Source organism: Adiantum capillus-veneris, chromosome 21, assembly GCF_014529385.1.
Source record: "Adiantum capillus-veneris isolate H3 chromosome 21, ASM1452938v2, whole genome shotgun sequence".
NCBI classification, from domain to species: Eukaryota; Viridiplantae; Streptophyta; class Polypodiopsida; order Polypodiales; family Pteridaceae; genus Adiantum; species Adiantum capillus-veneris.
The window spans coordinates 123367888-123390885 of NC_140951.1; the positions used below are offsets into that span (position 1 = coordinate 123367888).

General features: G+C 44.9%; 1 protein-coding gene across 1 annotated transcript in view; it reads right to left on the minus strand.

Moving 5' to 3' along the window:
* LOC147431665 (short integuments 2, mitochondrial-like) overlaps nt 1–21486 on the minus strand; it is a 42306-nt gene extending 20820 nt beyond the window's left edge. The window contains exons 1-4 of the mRNA XM_086494180.1: nt 21282–21486; nt 20911–21015; nt 20718–20795; nt 20480–20609 (exon numbers count right to left, since the gene is read on the minus strand). Coding sequence (XP_086350306.1) covers nt 20480–20609; nt 20718–20795; nt 20911–21015; nt 21282–21437 — 469 coding nt within the window. The 5' untranslated portion in view covers nt 21438–21486. The remainder of the gene's footprint in view (nt 1–20479; nt 20610–20717; nt 20796–20910; nt 21016–21281) is intronic.
* Between the last annotated feature and the right edge of the window lie 1512 nt (nt 21487–22998).

A 22998-nucleotide genomic window follows, 5' to 3' on the forward strand; every position in this document is an offset into this window, starting at 1 on the left:
GATATGTGAATTGTTTTGAAGTGGTTATTTGATGCTGTCGAGATTGATTCTAGACTTAGAGTGTCCAAGTCTGTTACAGTGGTATCAGAGCACGGCCGATTTCTCTTCTACAGGCAATCCGATCCCCAATTGTTTTTTTCCGCGGCACCTATGGCTTCACGCAAGGATCAGTCGACTCCCTCTGCATCTGGAGATGCGGGTGGGGATCACAAGAAAGATTATGGCAGAGTATGGCCCACCTCGGCCTACTCAGGCGGAGCGAAGAGAGATGGTCAAACCGGCCCGTAGGGCGGTAGGCGTTGGCTTTCACCCGAAATTCTTTACTTTAAACACACACACAGAGCACTTTGCAAAGAGAACCTGCGACGGGAGTTAACACTTGAATACACACACGGCTCGGAAGCTAGAATGCTCCGAGCAGACGCCGACAACCTGTAGGCCCCAAAATCGGCGCCCCTTTCGGTATTTCTTTATTCTTTAGGAGGGTAAATTACAAGGTAAGGTCCTGGGAATCCTTCACGTGTATCCACCTAGATACCATTTGATTTGGCCAAATTTCGGCAGCATAACAACCCCAAAACTTGCGCGAAACCAATTCCCCTGCTGGAACTCGCTTGCACTGTCGTATACCCTCTGATTCCTGTCCAAAAACAGTAAATTCAGCACGCTGTATTTACTGGTTTTTGCCCTGTTTTCAGCCCCAAACAGTCCCCTAACTGTCCTCTGCCAGTGGGGCACGATTCCCAATGGTCCTGGCGTCCGTACGGCTGAAAAACAGTGAATTTACAACGCATACACAGCGCTGATTTTGCACCTGAACGGTGAGGTTATCACCCTCACCAGTGCCTGCTTTGGAGCAGCAGTTAGCTACCCCTGTTCCTGCTCAAAGAGGCTCTTGCCTCAGCACAAAAGCATGAACCCACACAACTGTACATCAGTCAAATGAGGAGCCCTCTTGTGGGGCATCACATAACTGCACGTAGGGGAGAGAGAGAGCAGTGTGTAGTGTGCAGGGCATCACTCCTAGCACCACATTGTAGGCCTCTCCCAGCTTAAAAATCAGCGCCCATTTTTCTGCAAGAGGAAAGTTCACGAAAATGTGACACTTGGCGCATTTTCAAGCATTTTCTCGTTTCGGGTTCGCCATTTAAAAATATCCCAACCGACGCGTCAGTTGACTTCGCGGCAGAGTTGTAAAATGTTCCCCTAGTCATACCGGAGGTAATGACGCGAACACATTTCCCGGCCCAAAATAGCAGTTCCCTAAATTTTAGGAGATGCTTCCGTTGGGCTCCCACTGGTCTTCTGACCATCTATCCTCATTGGGACCGCATCCAAAAGTGCAATGTGGCCCAACTGTCGGATACTTTCTGTTGGTAGTCCCACCTTGACTTTACGCCTTAATTGAGTTCACTTCCTAGTATCCACCAACTTGCTAAGTGCGACGGGGGGACCTATATGATCTTGCTCTGAGCCTAGACATCCTCTTACCATACGAATTCTAGTGCCGACCACTTCCCGTCTGCGGGTGAATCTACCGTTCACATTGGCCATACAATGTCCGACCGTTTGCTACTTCAAAAAGAGGGTCTCAAAACAAATAAAATAAACCCCATTGGAAAGAAACCAACAACCAAGGTTAGCAGTTGCCACATCTCTATGACATGGTTAATAACTGCCACGTCCTCGTGACAGATGGAGCGTCGTCTATTGATCGGCGATGCAACAAAGATGATGCTCAATTTTGCGGAGGACCCAAAATTTGCAAAATATATGAGCGAGACTTCTTCTCAGGAAGTGCACGAGCAGTGGCAGAAAACCACTACACTACCCTCGAAACCCACTCTCAAGAAACCTTCTGCTCACAATAAATATTCAGAGAAGGAATTAGAAGAGGGGGTTGATGCATGGATTGCTCAGCTTTTTGACGCGCAAAAGAAAGCCAAAAAGCAGGGCAAAAAGCAGAAGAAAGGCACTGACTTCCCGGGTTATTTGGGTTGTCAGTCGACATTTGACAAAGCAAAGAAACAGAAGAAGCATGTTCACTTTGAAGGGGTACCCAGTTCTTCTTCTTCTTCTTCTTCTTCTGACAGTTCTTCTAGCTCTTCAGATTCAAGAGAAGAAGACAGAAAAGGCAAAAAGCGAAGCAAGAAACAACGCTTCGGAAAGGGTAAGAAAAAGGCAAAGAATTCTAAATCTCGCCCAGTGACTAACAGTTCCACTTTGGACTCCTCTACAGACAGTTCAGACTCCAACGACGGAAACTTTTATGCGAACAAGAAGAATTTTTATAAAGCCAACTTGTACGACTTTCTACAAGATAAAAGCAAGAGAGTCCGAGAGTTTAAGGAAGGTGGACACTCGATCAAATTTGATACTTTTTCAGGATACTCAGATGCTTCGAAGGCTGTCTTTTATAAAGCAATTTGACATCGCTTTCGCAAGAGGACACTACTCAGAGCACTCCAAGATTCGGAGAGCTGCCTCTTACTTTAAGAGGAATGCTCGCACTTGGTGGTCCACGCTTCTTTTAAACAAGACTAGGCTAGTTAAATGGCTGAAATTTAAGAAGCTTTTTATTTCTTCTTGGTTGACGCAAGAGTATGAACGCAATATACGAGCTGCTTGGAACCATCTTCGTATGACCAAGAAAGATACAATAAATGCTTACTGTGAGAGATTCTGGAGCTCTTTTCTACCCGCCTCTTCATTCAAGAAGATCTCGTTCAGAGAACAGATTGAGCAGTTCACCTTGGGTCTACCTACAAAGATCCGAGATCACTGCTTGGACCAGAAGTCCGCTTATATTCAGGAGTTGATGAGTCATGCGAAGCAGGGCTTTGCCATTCACTCTGGCAATCTGACCTACCCCACGAATGAGGACATGACACAACGAGCTGAACAAACTTCTGGGAATGAAAGTAGAAAGAAAAGGAGCAACCTAGAGAAAAAGGATGCACGACCCAAGCTTACTCCCCGGGAGCCAGCTCGATTCATCAAGGAGGGGAAGTGCACAGAATGATAAGGACGACGACAGGCCTGAGAGTTCGAGAGCAGCTGAGGAACGTGGACAAAAGGCAAGATGAAAACAGGAGTGGTTCCAGATTGTGTGGGTACCGATCCCAACACCATGGACGAGAGTACAGAACTTTGCCAGGGTTGGGGTAAAGTAAAAGATCAAGAGGCACTGATCTTCTTTGATGGAGGAGCCAAGGCAAACTTCATTTCACCAGAATTGACGACGCGGCTCGAGATCATTCCCAATCGGATGGGACCACTTGCGGAGGCAGTTCTAGCGGCACCCAGCAGGGACGTAGGCATTACACCTGTCATTGGCAAACTTCGGTTGCATTGTCAGGGGTATTCGGGGCATGAGGACTTCTTCATAATACCTTTGTAGGGTTGTGATGATCTCTTAGGGATTCCCTGGTACCACAAGAACAACGCCGTGGTCGATTATCGGGCAAGGAAAGCGACATTGACTACAGAGACGAGAGCAATCGCTACCGCCTTGTTGAGATCGATTGGATCGAGGACCTCGACATCGTACTTGATATACTCGTCCAATCCAAAGAGAAAAGCCTCTTTGCGCTCATCATCCGATTTTCGTAATTGAGTGCCTAGCTACAAAACACGATTAGAAAAATACATGACTGGCATACCATTTTGTTTGAGAGAGCGTCAATCGTCTTTCAATCGTGCAAGGTACTGAGGTGGCATAAACCGCGCCTTGAGCTTGTCTTGGAAATCACCCCAATCGAAGGAAAGGGGCGTGAATCCGTCGGCTTCCTCTAGGTGCGCGGCTAGCTGTGCCTCTTGCCATGCGTGGTACCAATTAATGGCATCACCGGCAAGGTACATAGCTGCCGTCAAAACTTTGCTATTTCCTGTCTTCTTAGTTGTCGCAATATAAGCATTAAATTGATGCAACCACGAATAAATAACCGTAGCATCCATCTTACCGTCATACTTACGAAAAATCAACTTCTCTGTGACTGGATGGTTGGAATCCGCGTCGTGGCTTGCGCCACTTGAGGAACTCCCATGACCTTTGGGTGGTTCGGTCTTCAAGGCTAGGAGTTAGGCAAGCAATTCTTGAGTGCGTAGCTCCCTAAACCGGCTCGCGTTCGAAAGCAAGGCGCTTGTCTTCTTGTTGTGCGGCAAGTCTGGCGTTTCTTTCGTTACGCTCGCGGTCCTTGGCTACTTGCTCAGGGTCCTTAGCTGCTTGTTCTTCAGCAAGTCTTGCAATTCTTTCGTCGCGTTCACGGTCCCTAGCTTCTTGTTGTTCTGCTTTGCTTGCGAGTCGTGCCAATGCAACTCGATTCGTTTCTTGTTGTTGTGCCATCATCTCCAACATCGACTTGACCATCATCTCCATAAAATGAGTGCAACTCATGGCGTAGATGGCGAAGGGGGAGGGTCGAAAAAGTTTCCTGGTGGGAAAAAATCTTCGCCGCTTCTCTCATGCTCATCACCTGTATGCAAATTATCCATTCCGCTTCGGGTGACGACCATCCACTATGATCTTTGGTTCTTAAGTTCAAGAGGAACTTGGGTTCTTGACGGTCTTGGTTCTTGGGCTCTTGAGGATCTTGAGGTTCTTGAGGTTTTCTTTCGCTCGCAAATCGCGTTGGAGAAGGATCTTCTCTTCACCCGAGTTCTACTCCTCTCCGCAGGCGCACCCCTTGGCGTCCTTGCGCTCACACGAAGGTTGCTTTTTCCCACCTCACGTCGATTGGCCGACCGCTAAGTGCACGGTCTGCTCTCAATGAGTGAAAAGAGACACAAGGGAAGGCTGAACAAGCCCTTCTTTCTTGGGATTCCTGTCACTCTTCAACAAAACACGATTAGGAATCGACACGCCCAAGCGAGCTTGGGTTCGTGCGACCTTAACAAGCAAAAAAATTCTTGTGGTTCTTTCTTTGAGTGATACAGAACACTGCCAAAACTCTGATACCAATGTTAGGTGCAACGGAATGATTGTTTGCACTTTACTCGAGATGAGTGCTCCGAACTTGACTCAAGGTTCCTTTTAGTTCTTATGGAAGGGAGAGCCTTCCGTTCTTAATGGAAAGTGCTATGGTCATGAACAAAGTGAATGGACAATGTGCGTGCAAGTGTATGAGACTGAGAGATAGAGAGAGAGGAGAGATACAACACCAGAGACGTTGTAAAATCCTCCTCCGAAGGCCCCACTCTCGTCGGCGAGAGTGGTCTACTTTTGATTGCACAAAGGTGTACAATGATGATGCATGTACTGATGCAATCGGGGACTATGCCGATGACGACGACGGTGATGACGACGATGACTTGATGGCTGAAATCTGAGATCTTCTAATTGCTGAATTTCGGGACTATTTCGGTGGCTGAAAATGACTGTTTTGGCTGCGTTTTCATGGGCTGGAATTGGGGGTTCTTCTGCTACCAATTAGGGCTGATCTGGTACTGTTTCATCTCCTGAAAATCTGCGTTTTTGGCTGCTGAATATCTGCGTTTTTAGGGCTGATGTTGCTGGCTGAAAACGCTGAGAGTTGCAGGGCTTGCTGGCGTTTTTGGGCTGAAAACGCTGAGGCCTTGCAGAGGTTGCTAGCGATCCAAAAACACTAATGGATGGGAATGGAAAACGCTAGCAAACACTGATGCATTTGCTGGCCATTTGGTAGATCTGCTACTGCTGGGGGTCTGGGAGATGAAGGCGACCATGCAAGAGGTGGAAACGCCAAGGCTGAAGTGCGGCGAGGATGGGGATCCAAAAACGCTAGGGTGCTGAGGGGGTACTGCTGAGAAGTTGCCTATTGAGCGGGAAGCTCCTGCTGCCTCTTTTGCTAGAAAGTGCTAACTTGAATTTGCTTATATATTAATTTAGCAAAATTACCCTACCTACTTATGTTGGAAAGTCACTTAAAAATAATAAGTGAAAATAACCAAAAATAGGGAAAATAGGCTAAATGCACTGGAAAATTCCCCTGACTGAATCTGATGGATTCTGAAGGGAATATTGATGATCATGTTGTGTGCAACCAGAGGATATGCATCTATGCTAAGTGGCTGGGCATGCACGGTCTACGAATAGACTCACAAAAGTGCCGGATCACTGCTAATCTAGACTTGACTGGACTGACTGAACCCTGTTATGCTATAGCTTGTCCATGGACACATAGGGTTGGGATGTGTCACGTGAAACTTCTTCGGACTGTGTTCGTACTACAGGCGGTTCATTCGAAAGTTTGCAGAGGTTGATTCCCCTTTGCATATCTTGACACAAAAGGAGTCCCTTTCTCGTGGGGATCCACAAAGGTGACTGCCTTTCAAACATACAAAGAGAAATTGACTACGGGACCAGTTTTGACTTTGCCGGATTTGCAGAAGCCATTTTGTCACAAAACGGGAGCGTCCACGAGCACTTAGAAAATCTGAAAATTATAATTCTTTGAAAACATGAGAGAAGGGAGAAGATCGACACAGTATTGGGGACCAGAAGATGGGCTGGTCCCCCCCCCCGTTAAGAGTATTCTTTTATTCAAGGAGAATTCTTATACAAGCACGAGAACCCGAGGAAACCCCTCCGTTCTGTAATCTTAGACCCGAAGGTCGTGCTTTCCCGTAAAGGGCTTGGGCACAAGGCCGTTCCTTCCCGTAAGGGACTTAGGCGCGAAGCCGTACTTTCTCGTAAGAGACTTAGGCGTGAAGCCGTACTTTCCCGTAAGGGACTTAGGCATGAAGTTGTACTTCCCGTGAAGGGCCTTCCCGTAAGACGGGAGATTCCTGCAAAACAAACCACACAAACACGCGACAACAATTCGTATGGCGAATCCACAATAGACACCTGTCGTTCTTGCGCGAGAAAAGCGACTTCCGTGCTTCGTAGTCTCGCGATCTCTTGCGGCAGAGTTTTCTCTTGCTGATGTTGGTACCTCCCGTGAGTGAGGGCATGTGGTGCTTTTATAGCTCCCTGGCCACGGCACGAATAACTGCTCGCGTAGAGATCGCGGCCTTTTTTTTTTCTTCTTTTTTTTTCTTCTTTTTTTTTTGCGCTGTTCTACCCATAATAGGGAGAGAGAATTCGCTGGCTGGTTTTGTTGCTTTATCTTCTAAGTGGCTGCCCACTTATTAAGTGGGCGGTCGGCATATTTTAAAATTGGTCTGAACCTACCCAAAAACTCAATAAAACCTTATAAGTTAAAACCAATGCATTTAACAACACTTCCCAGGCGTCCCTGGATGCAACCACATGCACGAATGCAATGCAAACATAGATTCCTCGCGGGAAAGCGTCTGCCTTCCCACGATTGTTCCTGCTTTTCATAAAAATCTTCATTGAACCCATCTTTATTCTTGTGCTTGCGTTCTTACGCGTATTTTCTTACTCAGTTCGGATTTCCTCCTTAGCCTACAGGATGCCCCCTTATTGATGCACCCGTCACCCATCATGTGACGCATCAGGGGCACTCGTAACCCGGCCCTTTCCACCGAACTTACGAAAACTCCTTCGCGATGTTTACCGTCACCCATCAAATGACACATCAGAGTTGTCCGTTCCTAATGGCAATTCCTATAGCTACAATCTTTTTAACAGTTCTTAGTGCACATAATAAAATATCCTTAAAAAAAGATTTAATCATTAAAAATAAGAAAATAGTCCAATTAGCAACACATTTGAAGTATATTGTGATGCTTGTGGTCGTAGTCTGGGTGCGGTCTTAATGCAAGAAGGCCATGTCATTGCTTACGAGAGCCGATTGTTCTCAAGGCCGGAGAGATCACAGCACAGATTTATGAGAAAGAGCGTTTGGCGGTTATCCATGCTCTTACTCAGTGGCGGCATTACCTACTCGGAGCAGATTTTACTGTCTTTACAGACCATCAGAGTTTGTGCTACTTCTTGTCACAAAAGCAGCTTTCGGAAAAGCAGATGCGGTGGGCGAACATCTTGTCACAGTTTCACTTCCAGATTGTCCATGTGCAAGGACAGAAGAATGAGGTGGGAAATGCTTTGTCTCGAAAGCCATTGGTTCTGGCTATTTCCACGATACATCATAGGAGCTTCGAGGATATGGTCGACCAGTATGCCACAGATACAAATTTTGCTGATATTTTCACACGGATGCGGGATGGGGAGACAGTAGCAGGATACTCCATTCGGGAAGGCTACTTGATGAGAAAAACATGTTGTGCGTTACACAGCCGTTGAGGGAAAAGGTTATGACTGAATGCCACTGTCCGCCTTTTATGGGTCTCCGTGGCATTGCTACCACCATGAAAGGGGTAGAGAGATACTTCTTTTGGCCGAGACTCAAGAAGGATGTGGAAGAGTTTGTGCGCAGTTGCTTAGTATGCCAGAAGGTCAAGTTTGACATGCATAAGGCACAGGGATTGTTACAGCCTTTACCCATACCCACCTGCCCTTGGGAAAGTACTGCAATGGAATTCATTTTTGATCTCCCGAGAACACAGAGTGGTCACGATGGTATCTGGACTGTTATTGACAGATTTAGCAAACAGGCTCATTTCATTCCAGTGAAGAAAACAATCAAGCCGGATCACTTAGCAAGACTGTTTGTGGCCCAGATCTTCAAATTACATGGCATGCCTAAGACGATTGTCTCCGACAGAGACCCCAAATTTACGAGTTTGTTTTGGAAGGCAATTTGGGAGAATATTGGCATGCAGTTGCAGTTCTCGTCATCGTTCCACCCGCAGACTGATGGGCAATCTGAGATTGCAAATTCAGTGGTTCTAAATTTATTGAAGTCTTATATCTCAGATCAGAAGACTCAATGGGAAAAGTACTTACCTTTGGTGGAATTTGCCTACAATAACACGATACACTCTTTGACAGGGAAGGCGCCATTTGAGATTGTTGAAGGTGCTGCAAAGGTTCCACCCTTCCTAAGCACGAAAGATAAGATTTTTGAAGCGGATGAATATACGCAAGATTTGGATACGGCTTTTGCCAAGGTTCGCGAGACTTTGCAGAAGTCTCAAGAACGACAGAAAAAGGCAGCGGATCGCCATCGTCGCGACTTGAAATTGAAGAAGGATGATTGGGTGCTCTTACGTTTTGGGAAGGCACGCCTCAGAAAGAAAAAGGGAAAGGAGAGGCTTTTTCCAAAGCTTAGTATGCGATACTACGGACCTTTCCAGATCACTGAGAGGATAAATGATGTCTCCTTCCAATTGAAACTGCCAGATACTTGGAGGATTCACAATGCATTTCATGTGAGTCTCTTCAAACCTTTTAAGGGTGATGTGCCTGATGATGGGGAGCCTAATGAGCAACCCAAAGTGGAAGAAAACGAGGAGATCCTTGTTCCTGAACGGATTTTGGCACATAAGGATACGAAGAATAAAGGTAAAGTCTGAAGGTGGTTCTTGGTTAAGTTCAAAAACTATCCTGCATTGGATGCGAAGTGGAAGGAGGAGAAGGACCTAGCAGATACTCCTCAAATTGTGAAACTTTACCTCGATGCTTTTGGTTAGCATAGTCTACTCCAAATGGAACCCAGAATTCAGCTTGGCCGGAGATCTGGTGCAATGGGATGCACAAGAGGGGAGTCACTCCGCTCCTTTGTCAACAGATGCCTTGATTTAGATACTAGAGTCACTGATGTCTCTTTGAGCTTCAGAGATACCAAAAGCTGACAGTATTCTGCTGTATGACTTTATGAAATGGAATTCCTGATTATGATACTGATTTGTTCTTGACTTCTTTTAAGTGCAGGAACTGATAGACGAAATGACTGCAGTATTTTTGTCACGTGACACATCCAACCCTATGTGTCTGTGGACAAGCTACAACATGATTAGGGTTCAATCAGTCCAATCAGTCTAGATTAGAAGTGATCTGGCACTTTTGTGAGTCTATTAGTAGATCGTGCATGCCCAGACACTTAGTATAGATGCATATCCTCTGGTTGCACACAGCATGATCATCAATATTCCCATCAGAATCCATTAGAATCAGTTAGGGGATTTTTTCAGTGCATTTAGCCTATTTTACCTATTTTTGGCATTTTTCACTTATTAATTTAAGTGACTTTCCAACAAAAGTAGGTAGGGCAATTTGGGTAAGAAAATATATAAGCAAACCAAAGTTAGCACTAAATGGCAGAAGAGGCAACAGGAGCCAAGCTCAGCAGGCAACTTCTCAACAGAACCTTGGCGGTTTCCCCCTCCAAGCAAGAACCCCCATGCTAGCGTTTTCTGCATCAGCCATTCTCTAGCGTTTTCAAGATCTACCCATCGCTAGCAAGTTCAGACATCAGCGTTTTGCATCAGCCTTAATCGCCAGAAGAATTCACAGCTTCCCTAGCGTTTTTGCAAATCCAACCTCCCTAGCGTTTTTGAGAACATCAGCCCTGGCGTTTTTGAATGATCAGCCCAGCCTTGCAAATCCCAACCTTGGCAATTCCAAGGAGTAGAAGACCCGACAGTTTCAGCCTCGAAGAGTAGCAGATTCAGCCCCGGTAAGACCATCAGTTTTCAGCCTTGAAGATCCTCAGTTTTCAGGTCTAAACCTGCAGATTTTCAACGTCAAAGACCCACAGAAAACAGCCCCAAAAACAGCGTTTTTGGACTAGTCGCATATTTCAGCCCATAGCGTTTTTTGGACAGCAGTAGAAAGATTGCAGATTTCAGCCCTTAGGTCGACTTCTTCATCCCCGTCGTCATCGTCGACATAGCCTAGACTTGCATCGATCATTTGCATTCAGTTGTACCAGTTTGTGCAATCATAAGTAGACCGCTCTCGTCGACGAGAGTGGGGCCTTCGGAGGAGGGTTTTACAATGTCTCTGGTGTCGTATCTCTCTTCTCTCTCTATCTCTCAGTCTCATACACTTGCACCCACAATGTCCATTCACTTTGTTTGTGATTATAGCATTCTCTAATTAAGAACGGAAGGCTCTACCTTCCATAAGAACAAAAGGAACCTTGAGCACAGTTCGGAGCACTCATCTTAAGCAAAGCGCAAACATTCATTCCGCTGCACCTAACAATTTTGGTCTGATTGATCTCGAACAGACATGGTTGCAATAGGGGTTACTCAATCGAACATCGATGAGGTCCCGATTGGACCTAGATGCAATTGCTAGCTACATTGCCAATAAATCATGCTCTAAGATCCGAATGAATGTTGAATGTCATGTGATGTCCTGCGATGTTTAGTGATGTCCTGTGATGTCGTGTGATGTGACTGTAGATTTGGTACATGTGCTAGATGTGTGTTCCTAGTATGTAGGTACTAACAGTCAGTGTCTGCTAAGACGGTTTATAGCTTCTTTCGGTTTTGCAGGTGTCATCGAGGGCGATTACAATGCTTTCAAGAGGGGGCTATGTCACAAAGTGATGACGTGGCTACCGAGAGCAGACACTGCCAGAAACCATGCAAAACCTAATTCCTGCCAGAAACCCTTATTTCTGGAAACCCTAACCCTAATGCTGGCTGAAACCCTAAATGTGGTGGAAACCCTAATTTTGGCGACTGAATGCCACATGGCAAGCAGTACGGATTTCCGAAAAATGCGGCGGATTTTACAGAGCTGAAAAGCAGTCTCCTAGCGACACAAATTACCACCTTTTTGGCTACGCAATTTGGAGTTGTGAGAGAGAATGGATTTGCTTTATTTTTAAGAGAGAGAGAGAGGAATTTCGCTTTTGTTCTGGAAGCTTTTGGGGCTCTGCTTATGGGCATCCCTTGTAATCTTTAAATAAGCGGTGAGGGCTCCCTCTGCAGAGCATCTGGACGCAGAGTCTGAGAGTGAAACCCAAACCTCTCTCTTGTACTTTGACATTGATTTAATACATAAAGAAATACCGAAAGGGGCGCCAGTGTTTTGGGGCCAATATCTCTAGGCACGGAACTCCGCCGGGCCAGTGCAAACCTATGGTGACCTGTGAATTGTTTTGAAGTGGTTATTTGGTGTTGTCGCATTGATTCTAGACTTGGAGTGTCCAAGTCTGTTACAGAGTGTCACGTGACACATCCCAACCCTATGTGTCCGTGGACAAGCTACAGCATAACAGGGTTCAGTCAGTCCAGTCAAGTCTAGATTAGCAGTGATCTCGCACTTTTGTGAGTCTATTCGTAGACCGTGCATGCCCAGTCACTTAGCATAGATGCATATCCTCCGGTTGCACACAGCATGATCATCAGAATTCCCATCAGAATCCATTAGCATCAGTTAGGGGAATTTTCCAGTGCATTTAGCCTATTTTCCTATTTATTGGTATTTTCACTTATTATTTTTAAGTGACTTGCCAACAAAAGTAGGTAGGGCAATTTTGCTAAGTTAATATATAAGCAAACCCAAGTTAGCACTTTCTGGCAGAAGAGGCAGCAGGAGCTTCCCGCTCACATAAAATTCTCAGCAGTACCCCCCCCTCAGCATCGGATCCATCGCCATCACCCACCCTCCCTTGGCATTTTCACAGACCATCCATCGCTTGAAGTCCTTCCCCTTCTTGGCGATAATTCCCTTGCAGAATCAGCCCCAGTACCTAGCGTTTTGGGATTTCAGCCCTCAGCAACAACGCCAGCCTCACCTCAACCCTTAGCGTTTTTGACCATCAGCAAGGCAAGAACTCAACAGATTCAGCGTTTTTTGATATTCATTGGCAGCAGTCCAAAGCAACCACTAACGCCATCATTCAGTTGCAGATCCTTGGTGGATTCAGCCCCAAAAACACTGCCAGAATTCAGCCCTTAAACCTGCAAGTAGATCAGCGTTTTAACCTCTGTTCAGCCCCTTCAAAACGCTGCAGAACATCAACGTTTTCAGCCGGCAGCAGCCTATTCAAAAACGCAGCAGAAACCCTAAGAACCAGCGTTTTATTTCAGCCTTAAAGCATCAGCAGAAAACCAGGAAATTCCAGCCACGACATCAGCCCGAATAGTCAGAATTTCAGCCACGAAGCCGTCGTCGTCATCACCGTCGTCGTCGTCGGCGGCGGCATAGTCCAATAGCATCAATCCATTGCATTTGCATTGTACTCTTTCGTGCAATCAAGTAGACCACTCTTGCCGACGAGAGTGGGGCCTTCGGAGGAGGGTTTTACAACCTCTCGGGTGTCGTATCTCTTCTCTCTCCTTCTCTCGGTCTCATTCACTTGCACGCACAATATCCACCCACTTTGTTCGTTACCACAGCACTCTACAAGACGGAAAGCTCTCTCTTTCCCTAAGAACTAAAAGGAACCTTGAGCAATAAAGATTACTAATCTTGAGAAAATATAACATTCATTCCGCTGCACCTTACATTGGTATCAGAGCTTTGGAAGTGTTCTACATTACTCAAGGAAAGAACCACAAGAACCACAAGAATTTTTTTGCTTCTTGTGATCGCACGAACCCAAGTTCGCTTGGGCATAGCAATTCCTAATCGTGTTTTGTTGAAGAGTGACAGGAATCCCAAGAAAGAAGGGCTTGTCCAGCCTCCCCTTGTGTCTCTTTTCACTCATTGAGAGCGGACCGTGCACTTAGCGGCCGGCCAATCGACGTGAGGGGGGAAAAAGCAACCTTGGTGTGAGCGCAAGGCCTCCAAGGGGTGCGCCCGCAGAAAGGAGTAGAACTCGGGTGAAGAGAAGATCCTTCTCCAACGCGATTTGCAAGCAAAAGAAAACCTCAAGAACCTCAAGAATCCCAAGACCCTCAAGACTCAAGAACCTCAAGAACCCAAGATTCTCACGAATCAAGGATCTCAAGACCCTCAAGAACCCAAGTTCCTCGCGAGCTTAAGACCCCAAGATTGTAGTGCATGGTCGTCACCCAAAGCGGCATGGATACTTCGCATTCAGGTGATGAGCATGAGAGAGGCGACGAAGGATTCTCCCCACCAGGAGATTTTTCCAACCCTCCACCTTCGCCATCTACGCCAGACCCTATGGAGGCAATGATGAAGCAGATGATGGCCACGATGGATAGACAGGAAGACAAGCACCTTGCTTTAGAACGCGAGCGGGACGCAAGAAAAGAAAGAAAAGAACTGGAAGGAGCGGCAGCAAGAAACGCAACATTGGAGGCCGATCGTGCCGCTCACAGATTGGCTATGGAGGCCGAGCGTGAAGCTCGTAGATTGGCTATGGAGATCGAACGTGAAGCTCGACGAGAGCTACGCACTCAAGAATTGCTTGCCCAAGTCCTAGCCTCGAAGACCGAACCACCCAAAGATCATGGGAGTTCGTCAAGTGGCGCAAGCCACGACGCGGATTCCAACCATCCAATTACAGAAAAGTTGATTTTCAGTAAGTATGACGGTAAGATGGATGCTACAGTTATTCATTCTTGGTTGCATCAATTTAATGCTTATTTTGCGACAACTAAGAAGATAAGCAATAGCAAAGTTTTGACGGCAGCTATGTACCTTGCCGGTGATGCCATTATTTGGTACCATGCATGGCAAGAGGCACAGCTAGCCGCGCACCTAGAGGAAGCCGACGGATTCACGCCCCTTTCCTTCGATTGGGGTGATTTCCAAGACAAGCTCAAGGCGCGGTTTATGCCACCTCAGTACCTCGCACGATTGAAGGACGATTGGCGCGCTCTCAAGCAAAATGGTATGCCAGTCATGTCTTTTTCTAATCGTGTTTTGCAGCTAGGTACCCAATTACGCATGTCGGATGATGAGCGCAAAGAGGCTTTTCTCTTTGGATTGGACGAGTATATCAAGTACGATGTCGAGGTATTCGATCCAATCGATCTCAACAAGGCGGTAGCGATTGCTCTCACACAAGAGATAAAGCACAACAAGGGAAAGCCTAAGGAGAACAAGACTTCCTCAAGTACCTCGCAGACTCCTCAGAACCCTCAAAACGGTAAGAATGGTAAGAATTATAACTCTTCTAACCAATCTACCAACAGTATCTCATCAAAGAATTCTTCCAATGAATCTAAGGGTAAGGCTAACACAATTGCTAAACCTAAGCTTACTTCGGATGAAAAGGTAGCACAAGGAATTGTAGGAGGTTACATCACTTCGGAAGAACAAAGCACGTATTCTAAGGTCGTTGTTTTCATTGTCACATTAAGGGTCACATAAAAAGAACATGTCCTAAGCTTGAAACGAATGAATCTAAAGAACCTACAGCACCCACTACATCTGTCAATGCAATGAATAATAACACGGTTGTGCCCAAAGTTTCTCAGGACCCTCCCATTGATGATTCTCTCATTGAATGTTATGGTCGCACGTCGGGGCACCGTTTTGTCATATTGTTTGACCCAGGTAGTATGCATGATGTGATCGGTTCCTCTCTTGTTGAAAGAGCCCGCCTCGAAGTTAGTCCGAGATCTCCTATCGAGGTCTCTGGCTTTCGTCTCGGTATGGACGCTCTCATCACGGAGGAGTGCCTTGATGTGTTGTTTGCAATTCAACAGACTGCCTTCACTAGAAGATTTGTTGTTTCTCCTCTCTCAGGATGTGATATGATTTTGGGCATTCGATGGTTTCGTGAGACTAACGCTCTCATTGATTTTGAGGCTAACACTTTAACTCTCAATGCCAAAAGTGATTCTCCTACTGTCTTTCATGGAGTAGACATTGCTCCTTCTCCATCTCTCATTGCTAATATGCAAGACAAGGTTGAAAGGATTCGGGATAAGGAGATTCTCTCGGTCTCTCTTTCTCCAAAGCATGATAACAGGATTTGCATGATTATGAGAAGCATGATGATTTGAAGGATAATGAGTTGCATGATGATTTGGATGACAATGACAAGCATGATGATTTGCATGATCAAGATGTGATTTCTCACAAGCAAGATGAGCTGCATGAAGATGATGTGATTAAGGATGATGTGTTAGTGGATGCTTTTTCTAGCGAAGCTATCCTCGTTGCAGATTCGATCAATCACAAGAATCGATCTTGGCTTTCGAGTCGAGGTCCACAGATCCCCCACAAGAAGATTTGCTAGATCCCGAAGAACCGATCTTGGCTCTCGAGCCTAGGCCCAAGGAACCCTCACAGGAAGTATTATGTGTTCGCATGATTGATACGCACACGTTGTTCGAGTGTTTCATTCGTGAAGGTTTCTTGTATTTTAGTCAACATCGTTATGTGATCCACCCTATGTGTCCGTGGACAAGCTACAACATAACAGGGTTCAGTCAGTCCAGTCAAGTCTAGATTAGCAATGATCTGGCACTTTTGTGAGTCTATTCGTAGACCGTGCATGCCCAGTCACTTAGCATAGATGCATATCCTCCGGTTGCACACAGCATGATCATCGGAATTCCCATCAGAATCCATTAGCATCAGTTAGGGGAATTTTCCAGTGCATTTAGCCTATTTTCCTATTTATTGGCATTTTCAATTATTATTTTTAAGTGACTTTCCAACAAAAGTAGGCAGGGCAATTTTGCTAAGTTAATATATAAGCAAACCCAAATTAGCACTTTCTGGCAGAAGAGGCAGCAGGAGCTTCCCGCTCAACAGACAACTTCTCAGCAGTACCCCCCCCCTTAGCATCAAATCCATCGCCATCACCACCCCTCCCTTAGTGTTTTCACAGACCATCCATTGCTTGAAGTCCTTCCCCTTCCTGGCGATAATTCCCTTGCAGAATCAGCCCCAGTACCTAGCGTTTTGGGATTTCAGCCCTCAGCAAAAACGCCAGCCTCACCTCAACCCTTAGCGTTTTTGACCATCAGCAAGGCAAGAACTCAACAGATTCAGCGTTTTTTGATATTCATTGGCAGCAGCCCAAAGCAACCACTAACGCCATCATTCAGTTGCAGATCCTTGGTGGATTCAGCCCCAAAAACACTGCCAGAATTCAGCCCTTAAACCTGCAAGTAGATCAGCGTTTTAACCTCTGTTCAGCCCCTTCAAAACGCTGCAGAACATCAACGTTTTCAGCCGGCAGCAGCCTATTCAAAAACGCAGCAGAAACCCTAAGAACCAGCGTTTTATTTCAGCCTTAAAGCATCAGCAGAAAACCAGGAAATTCCAGCCACGACATCAGCCCGAATAGTCACAATTTCAGCCACGAAGCCGTCGTCGTCATCACCGTGGTCGTCGTCGTCGTCATCGGCATAGTCCAATAGCATCAGTCCATTGCATTTGCATTGTACTCTTTCCTGCAATCAAGTGGACCACTCTCGCCGACGAGAGTGGGGTCTTCAGAGGAGGGTTTTACAACCTCTCGGGTGTCGTATCTCTTCTCTCTCCTTCTCTCAGTCTCATTCACTTGCACGCACAATATCCACCCACTTTGTTCGTGACCACAGCACTCTACAAGACGGAAAGCTCTCTCTTTCCCTAAGAACTAAAAGGAACCTTGAGCAATAAAGATCACTAATCTTGAGAAAATACAACATTCATTCCGCTGCACCTTACACAGAGGGAGATCGTTGAAGAGAGAGAGAGAGAGAGACCATGCGCTCAAAAAAAAAAGAAGGGCGCTGATTTTGTTCGATGTTTTTTTCAAGGGTGGCTGCCGACTTATTAAGTGGGCGGCCTGCCTATTTAAAAATGGTCTAAACCTGTTCAAAAACTCTATAAAACCTTGTAAGCTGAAAACAATGCTTGCACGGCACTTTCCAGGCGTCCCTGGATGCAACCACATACACAAATCCAATGCAAACATAGACTTCCTCGCGGGCGCGGGAAAGCATCTGCTTTCCCGGAAAGCGTTTGTTTTTCCTCAAAGTTTCCTCTGAACCCATCTTCATTCAAGTGCTTGCTCATACTTGTGCACAAATCTAGCACAGTTCGGAATTTCTTCCTAACTATGAATATTCCCTTTCCGATGCCCCTCTCACCCACCGTGTGACGCATTAGGAATACCCATCACCTAGTCCTTTCCTACCGAACTTACAATACAATCTCCTTCGTGATGCTCTATGTCACCGATCCTTTGACACATAAGATATGTCCGATCCCGGATGGTCGAATACTTCTTTCCGATGCTCCCTGTCACCCATCCGATGTGACGCACCAAACGTCCAACCTGTTCCTAGTGGCCTTACAAATATTCCCATTCACAATGCTCCCGGCATTACTCTGAATGACGCACTAGAAATATCTGTACTTGGATGTCTCCAGTGAGAAAAACCCTCTTACTTAAAATTCCAATAATTCATTTAGATTTTTTTTCCCTGGTGTCCCACGCGAAAAACAATAATTCATTTATTTTTCTGTCAAATAAAGCCAATTTAGCAACGTTACGAGCCACGTCATCCATTCAGATTTTTTGTACGATCAACCACATCACCACTCAACAATCTCAATATCTCTCACCTCTTTTTCTGGCAATTGTGCCACAACGTCACTTTGTGACAACCCGTCATTGTCGATCGCTAAGAACTGGATCTATCTTTGGGCCAGGTTCCGCAGCGGAAACACCCTCCCCTGCAAGTGTCTTGAGTTGAGCTTTCTCTCGCTCAACCTCCTAGTCCTACACTTCTTCCTCATCTTCTCTCTCGAATTCCTCTATTGCTTTACCCTCAGATTCTCTTTCTTTGTATTCGTGCTCCCTCTCCCCCTCATATTCTCTATTAGAATCCATAGCATGTGCTACAAAAAGTCAGATCAGATCCTCGGTAGAAAAGAATTGATTGCAAGCTCAAATACCATTGTAACCGGTAGGCCATTGTTGAGGGGATGAATCAGCAAACGCATGAATGAACTTGAAAACTAAACTTAAATGAGCACTAGAGCCGAGACACAAAGTTTGATTTCCACTCCCAAGATTCACTAGCCTCTGAGTTAGATGCCCCACAAGGTAGTTTTATATTGATAAGCCACAAAGTACAAAGTTAGATGCCCCACGGCATAATCTTTATATTGATAAGCCACAAAGTACAACTGCCATGGCTCTATATTGTGTAACCATACACTAATCTGCAGAATGATCCCAAAGGCCACTTATTTAAAGGCACACACGACCAAAAATAATTGGCACTAAAAGCTGGCGCCCGAAAGCTCTCCACTCGAAAACTAGAACTCCAAAAGTCGACTGCTTTCATAACTATTGAAACACGCAACGTATACGACAAAAATCTGGGGTGTACAATCGGTTCTTCTCTCTCCTCTGTCTGGATGGGTCTCGGGTCCTGCTACATCATCATTTGTGACACTGCGTTAAACAGAACGGTGCCAAGAGATCTATTAAAAAAACGCTAACATGAATGGCAAAAATCATTGACAAGCAAAGAGTGCAATTAATAACAAGTGGAAGCAAAGAATTGGGGCTAAGCATGGAGGTGAGGGGAAATGGCAGAACATAGAGACATCTAGCGCTCTAATACCATGCCAAAGAGTGCAGCCGCCAACGGAGGAGAATAGAAAGTGTGAACACACGAGAGAGAGAGGTGAAGCCAGTAACTCAATAACTCCATAGGCAAAATGATACAAGATATGGACAAAATGCTTGATGCAAACTCCCTAAATATCTAGAATCCCTAGCAGGAGAGTGAAAGGGTGGCCAAACCACAACCAAAGGCTTGCGTGTAATTGAAAGAACCCATAAGCAAGAGCAAAAGCATCTAGAGGGTGAGCATAAAGCTCTGACATACCACACATCTCAGGAGAGCATGAGTACACAAGTTGCTTGTAAGCATACAGTATACATGTCTTGATGTGTATGTCATTTGCTATTCTTTAATATTCTATTTCCTCTTGTCTTATGGCAAGAATGATTAATTTGATTTTAGAAAGCAGAAGATGACAGGTATTAGGGTTATAATTTATTTTCATTTGTGACCAGTCACAGAAACTCTCTCAAAAAAAGTCGTACCTGACAAACTTCAAGTCTGACCAGAAATCCTCCTGGTCTGCACACCAATGTTCTCTCTATATCTCTCTTTAGAGAATGCTGATTTTCTCTCCCTGTCCCTAGCACATTTTCTCTCTATAACTCTCTCTGCTTATAGAAAATGTTTTTGTCCTCTCTTGCTTGCTTCCTTAATGCAGGATGGATTAACCCTGGACCAATGAGCATAATGGCACAACATCCATTCCTCACACACTAAAATAGCACCAAAGGCAGGACATTGACTTTAAGAATGAAAGCATGTATCTATGCCAAGATTTTGCATTACAAGTAAAGTAAACTTGGAGTTGTCATGTATCTCACTACACAGGGAAGTTACACTATCTATGCTTACACATCCTCTTTGGTGATTGGGCTATTTGCAAACTACTAGAGAGGTTAAGATTACATGCCACCTAGGTAATGGAGTACACCACACCAATTTGCCAAATCTTGCAATACTTCGTAATAACCTTTGTGACAAGAGGATGGCATCTCGATTCTCACCCTATCTAAACATGTCAATGAGGTTTTCTACGAACAATATGCCAGTTTCACCTATGGCCATAGCTCCCACATCGAGACTTGGCTTGAGAAACCGCATGGCTGCGAAGAGTTTGGCTTTCTTGCTTTGGCCACCCTTTTGAAAATATAGCAATGTGCAAACAAAATACAAAATATCTTTGTTCAGAGAATTATGAACTTCTTTTCCGTGTTTAACATATACCAACCTGTGTGACTTAAAGCATGTAGGCCATTAATAATTGCCGATTTTCCAACATTTGGAATACCCACCACCATGATCAACAATGTTGGTCTATCCATGATGTTCTGGAGACCCTTCCGTATTTCTTTAAACAACTAATAAAGCAGAAACAGGTAGTTAAAAGCCACTGCCGGTGGAAATAAATAATTCTTTTTTGTTGTGTTCCTGCTAATTTCAACAATAATGTAGGCAGCTAACCTCACCAACTTTATTGATTCTTTACAATGGGCATTGACAAACACAATGGGCTCTCCCTTTGCCTCGAAATGATCCTTCCATTTCTGCAGCATGAGAATGTCAGGAAATACTATCAGCAGTTTGCGCCACATCAACTGGTTACCACCTTTAAACGTTATAGCAATTCAGTACAAAAGCAACACCTTCAACTCTACTTACAGGAACCAAGTTGGGGTTAGTTAGGTCTGATTTGTTGAAAACAATGAGACGCCTCTTCCGTGACAAGAAATCCTGAAAATCTTCATTTGCTGATGTATATGGAATCTGCAAAAGCATGGGAAGGTCATGCAAGTACGGGCAACTGGAACATAGCTTTGTTTTTTAGTGTTACGCATGACAATGTTGAAAGCACTGAAAGACATTGTGTCTGCTTCTAAAAGTAGAATCGTGGCGCTCTCTCTCTCTCTCTCTCTCTCTCTCTCTCTCTCTCTCTCTCTCTCTCTCTCTCTCTCTCTCTCTCTGTGTGTGTGTGTGTGTGTGTGTGTGTGTGTGTGTGTGTGTGTGTGTTTTGAGAGGGGGAAAGACAGTACCCGGGAGTCTCTAACTTCGACAACTAAGTCGATGAGGCGAAGGCGTTCCCGAATGGCCCGCGTGGCGGTGGCCATGTGGCCAGGAAACCAGTTGATGGGCGCTGTCCCTGTTTTGAACGCCATCTTCATCAGCACTTTCGGCACGCCGGATGCCATATTCGCTCGTTAACTTGAGCTGCGTGAGCTGGGCTCTAAATGGGGCTTTCGGTAGTAGAAAGTCCATAAGTACAACAAAAGTTTTTAAGGGTGAGATTAGACAGGCAGAAGAGAAGAATGGTGTGTTTATCCGTGTGGAAGCTATACACTGGAGAAGGGGGAAAAGGGTTGAGGCTTTCTCGGGATATCAGCCCCTCCCCTTGTTGCACCATTCATTGACTAGAAACCCTTTTACCAGTAGCTTGGCTTGTTTGAATGAATATGGGAAAAGGTAGCAAGAGCCCTCTCAATTGGCATTGCCTTTGTTTAAAACTAGATTAAACATCTTGCCTTTGTGGAGCTACAAAGAAAAGCAAACCATTAGTTTAATTTTTCATATTGTAGCAATGCTGCAACGAATTCAATTTATATCGTGCATGGACTCCTTGAGAGCCATGCTTAAGGTGGAGATTGGGCACCTTGTCTCTCCAAACTTTATAAGAAATGGGAACCGTGCCATGTTGTCCCATAAAGCAATCCACTCCACTACATAGGCAAGGAAATTTACAACCAGGTGTTGGGAGCCCATATGCTTTTACAACCAGGTGATGGGAGCCCATATGCTCTTGGTGGCTCGATGGAGCCCATATGCTTTTATTCACTTCGTCGGCAATGCTTGCCCCATCAACTAAGACTTACCTTCACTCCTATCTTATTTCAAAGCTAATTTACTAAGCAAGTCTTTCTAAACCAATGTTATCACAAAATTATTGAAAAGCCTAATAATTTGGGTATAGGCTTGTGCATCGGTATGTTTCTAATAGAGCCTTGTTATTCATTCATATTAATGGATTTGCAGCTGTGCAACCCAATGTAGGTGTGTCAAGCATGGGGTGCTCTACCTTCACGAGGTTTTTATCACGATCTTCCATCTAAGGAAGTCATATTTCTTAGTCTTATTAAAGCCTTCATCAACCTTCTAAAATCTCTTTTCTCTCAAGAGTGATGTCTATACTCTCATCCTCTTTGTAGAAGATGGGATCACGTGTTGTAGCGTACAGTGCAAGCATATATTTTGCAATATATGTTTTGTCAATGCATGCTAAGTTTTCCCTTAAGTGTGACATCCCTTGCATTTTAGAAGGAGATGTGGTCGATCTAGCAACATTTTTCACAGTGCTTTGCTACATTTCTATAGATGTTGTTTAAGTTAAAGTTAAAAAAGCAGCTACATCAATAAACCTTGTCTATCTTCAAGAGTGTGGTTGTGTCTTGATCAGTTCATAATCTTGGTTTTGATGATGCAATTGTGGCATTTGGTTTACTATACCAAGGTTTGCAAGAGCTAAATGCTCACAAAAAACATGTGGAATGTGTTTCATGTATGTTGTTTTTCATTTGCATTTTTTCATGTATGTTTTTCATTTGCATAATGTTTTGTCCATTTACATTTTCTAGTTTAGTACACATACAACACTCTCCTTTAGTGTCTTTATTGATTCTTCCTTAGGAACCATAAAAAACGTGCCTATGAAGGCTACCTTCTTGGTGGAATAGAGCATGCTCGTGTTCCTTAAGTCAT